Source organism: Alosa sapidissima, chromosome 10, assembly GCF_018492685.1.
Source record: "Alosa sapidissima isolate fAloSap1 chromosome 10, fAloSap1.pri, whole genome shotgun sequence".
In the NCBI taxonomy this organism is placed as follows: Eukaryota; Metazoa; Chordata; class Actinopteri; order Clupeiformes; family Clupeidae; genus Alosa; species Alosa sapidissima.
In genome coordinates, this window is record NC_055966.1 from 6,371,107 (window position 1) to 6,379,195 (window position 8,089).

The 8,089-nt window shown below is 42.4% G+C and overlaps 1 protein-coding gene across 3 annotated transcripts; it reads right to left on the reverse strand.

Moving 5' to 3' along the window:
• Positions 1–1,727: 1,727 nt before the first annotated feature.
• On the reverse strand, positions 1,728–7,909 carry cep72 (centrosomal protein 72). 3 transcript variants are annotated; one of them, XM_042106844.1, is made up of 13 exons: positions 7,777–7,909; positions 7,360–7,487; positions 7,038–7,230; positions 6,839–6,953; positions 6,592–6,749; positions 6,274–6,338; positions 6,148–6,190; positions 5,664–5,897; positions 5,253–5,422; positions 4,861–4,957; positions 4,510–4,688; positions 3,863–3,989; positions 1,728–2,236 (listed from the first exon to the last, which is right to left on the reverse strand). In XM_042106844.1, the coding sequence occupies exons 1-13, from the start codon at positions 7,874–7,876 to the stop codon at positions 2,229–2,231; spliced, it is 1,617 nt and encodes a 538-aa protein (XP_041962778.1). In that variant the 5' UTR covers positions 7,877–7,909; the 3' UTR covers positions 1,728–2,228. The 3 variants fall into 3 exon arrangements, with proteins under 3 accessions (XP_041962778.1, XP_041962779.1, XP_041962777.1); XM_042106845.1 differs by having other exon boundaries at positions 5,253–5,413; positions 6,592–6,755; XM_042106843.1 differs by having other exon boundaries at positions 6,592–6,755.
• Positions 7,910–8,089: the final 180 nt, after the last annotated feature.

Here is an 8,089-nt window from a genome sequence, read left to right on the forward strand (position 1 = left end):
CAGATGATCTAGGAAGACGTCTCATAGCAATGCCCGTACGTGGACATTCATGTATTCAATCGGTGATGCAAGAATACTGTATGTCCGAAAATAAATCGGACATAGGCCTACAGTATGCTGAACATCTGAGCAAGAATAGCCTAAAATAAATCGGACATAGCCTACAGTAGGCCTAATAAATAAAAATCACCATTTTAACAAACTTGTTGAATTGAATGTCATATTACTGTACCCTGCACATAAAGGCTACACATTTCCACAGCACCAGAATCCGACCGAATGCCTCTCAACCCCCTCCATAATCGGCCTTCCACTATTATTTGCGATGGCCAACTCCTCTGCTACTGTAAAACACTCTGGTGCCTTTCCTCCTACAGTAGTGTTCAAAGACACCTGTTTCTTGTTAGCTGTAAAACAGAGGCCAAGTGAAGGCTATAAGCTAGGCCTACATGTTTTCATAATTAAGAAATATTAATGCAAGCTATAACTATATAAACCTACTATTCTGAATAATGTTTTTGTGTTTCATTTTCACCTGCTGCCATGTGCGTTTGGCAATGGTGTTGCATCTGAAATGTTCACAGGATTAGGCATACACTAAATCAGTCAATGGGGGCTACTTAAACATTCAATTATCCTTATTACTGTCATCTATATGCCCACTTCTGAATTGGGTTGCATCTGTAGGCCTTTCTATGAACTCAAATTAGGCTATTTAATTATTTCAACTCATTTCAGACATTCCGCAAGCTACTAATCCTCCGTAACACATATTTGAAGAACATGTGGGAATAAAACTTTACTTTTAGGCATTTAGGCTACCCAATCTGCAATACGTTGCCAACAGCCTTGCTTTGTTCACTGCCGAAGTATTTGATTTTTGTCGTAGAGTGGGTTTTAATTCCTCATAACTAGTTATAATAATTGTCCATTCCTCATCCGTAAAATAAGGTGATCGCGTCATCATTGAAAGTGGTGACTTGCGCTGCAACCCGCCCCTTTTATGTGAACGCGCACAGGTTAACCCAGGCTCAACAAATCAACTTCATAAACAGCGTCGTAGTACCGATTAACACCACTTAAGATAACCAGGTTTTGTCAACCCTGGTTTAACAAAGTAACCCTGGGTTACATCTGGGTAGGTTAAGCTCCCTTCGTAGTACAGGCCCCAGGTCACATGTTAATCATTTGGTTTTGAACAGAGGCCTGTGTTAAGCAGGTCACATGTTGCATGCCATTGCCTCATGTACCAAACCTTAAATCTGACATGGTTGTATATACAAATTCCTTGCGGTCACCAGGCAACCAAACACTTCTCAAATCTTAGTTTTACGGCATGATCTCACTGGATAACTGTTTGTGTTTGTGTGTGGTGTGTGTGTGTGTGTGTGTGTGTGTGTGTGTGTGTGTGTGTGTGTTACACTCTTTGACCCTGGTAGACAAGGGTGTTAGTGATTAGGTCATTCAGCAGTGTACTAGAGGACAAGTGGGGTCATGGGAACACACTGGCACAACAGAGCCTGGGACATGGCCATGAAATCACACATTTCTTTTGTTCCGACTCAGATACAGAAAATACTCTAGTCACTCTTTGGAATATGAAGGGTAACAGTTGAATGGGGCCAGTAACATCACAAAATAAATTCAAATGAACTCAGAGATATTATTTTAGTCCAAGGGTTTTGGAAAGCACAGTAAGTAAAATCAATCAGACAGTGAGACAGGGAAAAGTATTACTTGTATATTCAAAATACCCCACTGGGTCAAGTGTTAACATCCATTAAAGTCTGCAATCCATATGTGCTTAAAACACCATGACAGGGCTTAATGAGGATACCCCCAACCCCATCACCTGAATCAAAGCCATGCCAGGTTGGTGGTGGTCTCATCCAGTACAATTTAAAAGGGCAAAAAATAAAGGAAAGCTACAAAAGATCATCCATTACATAACCACCTCTCAGAAAATAAATACCAATAAATATTCCATTGCACTACAGTTGTCTATGAGAACTTAACTGACTCACAGCATCAACACAGAAGACAAGTTCATAACTCATCAGTCCTTATCCCATAGACCACATGCAATCCAGTTTTGAACATGCAATTTCCTTCTAGCACATTGGAAACATAAAGGCACTTGTGGGTTTAAAGGTCACAATGTGAGTTTCTGCAGTCAGGCAGGAGGGTGACTTCTGCTTCAGCCTCTCAGAGATGCACAGGAGAGGCCATCAACAGCCTAAGACAATGATAAGCTTTCAGTAATGACTGATATTTTTACGTGACTAGTACTGCTTAGGTTGCAACATTTGCAGTATGTACATGTCTATGTGGTTTGAATATGCATTTCTCAGTCATATCTATCAATCTTGATTCTTCATTTCAGGTGCTTTATATACCTCACATTTGAAACAACCTGATTATTTCCCCTGAAATGACCTAAAACAGAAAAGTGCCTGCATATCCATCATGTATAGTCAAGAATCAAGTCATTTGCTGACAAGAAAAGCTACTTACTGCACTTTTAATACAATACAAATTACAGCAACCACAACAAAATCTCCTCACTGTAAAATTGAGCATTAAAGGAGAAATCCAGCAGATTTTTACATGGATCTTGATCGCTAGACGTCGCCAAGTACTGTCGATGGGAAAAATAATGACCAATATCGGTGTTACCTAACTGGAGTATCTGCAGCTAATGGCCAGTACTCCCATTGAGCTACAATGCTAGGTCTGGGGGCATCATCTAAACGTGCCTTTTTTGCCTCTGAACTGACTCAAAAGGTCATTAAAAGTTCTGTACAATATGAACCCCAATATGAGTCCTTATGTGACAAAACAATGCATGTTCTGCTCATTAGCTGTGAAGAAACCGTTTGAATTCAAAGTTTGTACTGTTTCCATCAGTCGCTTCCAGGAAAGTCCAAGAAAGTCTGTTGTCGAGCTCATGCCGGCTTTGCAATGAAAACTTGAAGTTTATTTCCCCTCAAAAATAGGTAATTGAGCACTGTAATGGTTATGACTATAATGACTATGTAACTACATGGAAACTGTCCAAATGATGGCTAAGATTGCACGTCACTGAAAGCTAGCTCTATTCTCGCACAGAAGTATTGTTGGAATTCAGTTGTTGCAGAAAAAGGCAAACAGTAGTGTGCAGATGTGACCTTACAAACTTTGAATTTAGACAGCTCTTCACAGCTAATGAGTAAAAAATGCATTGTGTTGTCACGTAAGGACTCGGTTCATATTGTACAGACCTTTTAATGACATTTTGAGTCTGTTAAGAGGCAAAAAAAGGCACGTTTAGATGATGCCCCCAGACCTACAGTAGCACTGTAGCTCAATGGGAGTACTAGCTGCAGTTACTACAGTAACTAGCACTAACAGTACTCGACGACCAAGCGATCAAGATCCATGTAAAAATTGGCTGGATTTCTCCTTTAAGAGACAGAGTGTAAAGTGGGTACTGTATGGGGCTGAGGCTCTCTGGTCCCCTGCTGATGGCTGCCTACCCTGCAGCATCTCCAACAGCACCCCCAACCCCCCTCTGTGCCTCCTGAGAGAAGGCAGCTCTGCTGCTCACCATCCACATACACGCACACACAACCTACGGCCATTTTCCCTGACATGGATTAGGTCTAATCTTGGACCGAACAATTTTCTAAATGAATATTCTACCCAGAGAGGAAGCACTATGACTGTATTACATGCATCTGAGAGACTAATGTTTAGTAACTCTCCAATCAATCAATTCAGAAGGACTGCAGGAGAAACACCTGGTCTGTAACTTTCAAGCTTATGCTGACACTGGGTGTCATTTTGAGAGTTAGTTCAACAGTCCATGCCGCTGGACACTCACCGTTATCGCTGGCGCTGGTTAATTTGGTAATTCTGGATGATAAGATGCTCTGCTCGAGGTTTATGAGCTGTTTCTGCAGACACACGTTCTCCTCCAACACATTCCTCAGCTGCTCATCGAGGCTCTCCTGTGGCAGTAGGACAGAACATGGGAAATGGACTCAAGTACAAAACAAAATGGCTAAATGACACACAGTGTTGGATGGATCGTGTGCAAAATAGTCATTACACTCAACTTGAATAACCTGAATAGACAAACATACTTGATTTACTTATGATGAGAAAGTAATAAATCTAGAACTAGACAAACTAAACATTGACCTTTTAGTGAAGGCCCATAGATGCTTCAGCTTTTAAATTCGACATATCCAACACACTGCTGATATTCTTTCAGCACTGTTGTGTGAGGGTAACTAGGGCCTGCATATTTGGAGAACTTGGAATGTGAAAAAGGGCCAAGGTCAGAAATATTAAGCCAGCATTAGAAGATGATGTAACAAATAAACTTTGTTGAGAACAGTTTCTTTTTAAAAAAGGCTTAGAGAATTAAATTTCAAGGTGGATAAAGATCCCCAGAAATCACATTTCATGCAGGGCCCAATATTACTGCACACATTAAGAGAGGAGACATTTTTTTCCTCAACTTACAACGGAGTTGTGTGCTTTCTCTAGCTGGATGGAGAGCTCCTGAATCTCAAATCTGTGCCTTTCCTCCCGAGCCACAGCCTGGGCATTAAGGGCCTGCACCTCCTCTCTGAGAGTCTGCGCCTCCTTGTCCCTGCCCGCCAGCTCCCGCTCCATCAGGGACAGCACCTGCACGGCCCGCGCTGACCACCACATAGGACACAACAGGGCTCTCTGTTTAGGGAAGTGTGAGGAGACTGGAGGGCCCTTAACTACCCCAAAATCATATGGCTTAAAAAGCCAACATGCCCGTTTAAACCTGAATGACACATTTGAGGTATGGTGATCCATACAAGCTTAATGGTGAGCACTCACTGAAGAATGTCTTATAGTGTTGTGGGTCACTATTGCCAGTGGTCCAGTGCTCGTGCACCATGCTGAGCAGCAGGTCAAGGGGCTTCCTGTATCTACCCTGAAGAAAAGGAGGAGGAGGAGAAGGTTTCAAACAACAGGATGCCCTTACCTTACATCAGCAGATCTCTGATCCTCAGGCAAAACAAACACGCCCACTCATTCCTCATGTTCTTAGCAAACAATCTGGACTTGGACCAGGGAGGTTCACTGCCATGGTCAACATGGACATATTAAATAAAAACACACTCCTTATATGACAACGTTCATGAACATGGTGCACATCAGGAGTTTACTGTGTTTTCTGTCTGTAGGTGATTCATCCAGCCTAAGCTGGTCTGTGTCCTCTGACTGACCCTCTGTGGTCTGGCGGCCTCTTGCTCAGGGCAGGCCTCGTCCTCCGCCCTCCTGCTGGACAGGCGTTGTGCCTGGGGAGAGAGGTCGCCAACGTCCAGACTGCTCTGCCTCGCAGGACTGGGTGGGGATGCATGCTGTGTGGAGGCCAGCTGACCATCTCCTACATAGACCGAGAGAGAGAGAGAGAGAGAAAGGAAGTGATATTCACTTTCAAATGTGACTGATATTTTGTGTTCTATATGTGAACAAACATCTCCCAAATAATTAAGACTTCTACAGTGGCCACCACCAGTTGTGAATGCACTGGTCATAATCAGTATAATTTGCCAGGCTTGTAGGTAAAGACTTATGAGAGTCCGCTGCATATCAACAGAAATGAAGAGATATTTAAGAGGTCTAAGCAGTCACACCGTTTCTAGAAGGCAAGGTGATTCTGGGGTCCGGTGTGAACACTGCCGTAGCTGGGATTCGGAGCTGCGACGGCTTCGTCCCATGGGTAGCCGGCGCTGGGTGTATGCTGTGGGATCCCTTGACATAGCCGTCTGCAAAAGTCACTCTAGGTCTGTTACTGGCAAGCCCTAAAGGTCCACCATTGGTCAGAGACCCTTTTCTGCATGGCTGAATGCTTGGCTGGACACGAGAGGCTGGTTAAATATGTGACATACATAAATAGGGTCAGCTTTCTGCAAGTAAACCACACGGCATTGTTAGAAAACAATTTGTTGATTTGTTTGTAACCAATGAAAACTAAAAACAATGTCTTAAATAAAACACAATGTAGAACCATTATGCATTAAGGTCAAAATGTGTCATCAGAGAATTTGCTAGATCCAACAAATATAGTATATCTGATTGACTGTCTCCACCTAGTGGTGGTAAAGAGAGGATAGTTACCATCAACACACTGTGCATGTCTGAAGGCTGGCTTTACACCATCCTGTAATGAACATAAGAGAGATGATCACTGAATTTCAAATGCCAGTCACAAATCTTATGCACAATACCTCAAAAATAAATTACCTGTGTTTGAAGGAAGGAGTCAGAATCATAATCATTGACCAAGTATATGACTTCATCAGGTATTTCTGCATTGAGAACATGAGCAGCATGAATATTGCCTTAACACACAAACATCAATTGTATCAACCTAGCAGTTGTAACAAACATACATAACAAATTAGCATAATCAGTATAAAATCACTATAACTGAATACCTCCTCTACTGTCAAATCATAAAATGTAATAAATGGTGAGAGAGTACGGTAAATGCCATTGCTTCTTGGTCTGAGGAACTGCTTAGCTGAGCTTGAAAGACACCGTCTGTCTGTTCCCTCTTACCCTGCGCCAGAGAAGACTGCGGTTCTGTCTGTGCGTCTGGCTGAGTCGTCGCCTGAGCCCGGTTCCTGCGGTTGATGTGGTTCACTGCAGCCTCCTCATTGCCATCCGGCAGAGCCAGACTTTTGGTCAGCCTGTAAAATGCTGCCATTCTCAGATCACTGCTCCTGCAAGCAACAACACTGGATAATATATACAATATTCGTACAATACAGTACAACACTATGTACACTGTTCTTAAGGACAGCACCTTTGGTCTGAGAGGCTGTTGATGCAACTGGTTTTCTGCTTGTGCTCCAGCTCCACATCAGAGGTGAAATGCATGATGGCAGCTTTACGCTCTCGATCCCTTACTGGGCAGTCATCTAAATCATCATACATAATATGAAACAAAGTAGAACATCGTATGTATGTATGTATGTCTGTGTATAAAAAAAGTGGTAGCCTACCAAGTTTCCGCAATTGGCAGAGTGCATGCACCAAGTGCAGGCGGTATTCTGGGTGCTTCTTGACCAGAGGGTTGAGTCTCAGGTCCAGCTCTCTTAGGCTCTTCAGTTTGGACAGGGTCATGACCTCTTGAAAGGCTGATATCTTGTTGAAGTACAAATTCAGCCTTTCCAGCACTTTCAGGTGCTCAAGACCCTGTTGGATGAAAAAATAAATACTACGCACTAAAAGACACGACAGTACAATCCAACCACTTAATCCAACTAACTAGATATTATTTTTGAAAAATATAAACACAAAACTTGAACTGGTAAGCCTACTCACTGACACCGAGACAAGCGCATTGTAAGACAAGTCTAATGTCTTCAATCGCACGAACTTCTTCAGCGATATTCCTAAATTACTTATTTTCCCCTCGATGTTACCAGGCAGGCACAGTGTTCGGACATCAGCTAGAACGGATGACAAAAACGGCATCATTGTTTAATGTAACAAGTTTACGCTGTGAGCTGTAACAAACATGTAGTTTTAACTCAGCTAACGTTACTGTTGCTGCTGCTGCAAGTTATCCAGCACTTGGCAACAAGGTAACATATTTCGTGGGCCTAGCTAGCTAGGATGGTCCTAGCATAAATTAGCCACACGCTTAGTTGCAAATGTTGTAGGCTATGGAAGTGTATCGCCATATGTTTTGTAGACCGCCTGAAAACCTTCAAATAGCGTTAACTTAACATGTATTACCTAAAACTTTGTGGTGTAATTGTAGTTTCTCACGTATCCATTCCTCTGTAACTGTCAAATCCTTTGCCGCCATGTTTTGAAACGAGACGATGGAACGCATCAGGGAAGCATATTCCCTAAATTTATTGCCGTCGGTGCCATCTAGTGGCAACAACTATGTAGTGAAATACGACAGTTTTCCATGACAGTTTACAGTTCTACAGTAGCCCCAAAAACCGTTCATCACAATAAATGACACAATACAATAAAAAAAAAAAGTAAAGGAAAGCAGGAGTTGTCATGCATTCTTTAAAGAAATACATTTAATTGAAAT

Coding starts and splice junctions, on each gene's coding strand:
- cep72 (XM_042106843.1), bottom strand. CDS start 7,876: ATGCGTTCCATCGTCTCGTTTCAAAACATGGCGGCAAAGGATTTGACA. Junction 5,898..6,147: donor ACATGCACAGTGTGTTGATG/GTAACTATCCTC, acceptor ATATTTAACCAG/CCTCTCGTGTCCAGCCAAGC. Junction 4,689..4,860: donor ACACTATAAGACATTCTTCA/GTGAGTGCTCAC, acceptor TGTGGTGGTCAG/CGCGGGCCGTGCAGGTGCTG.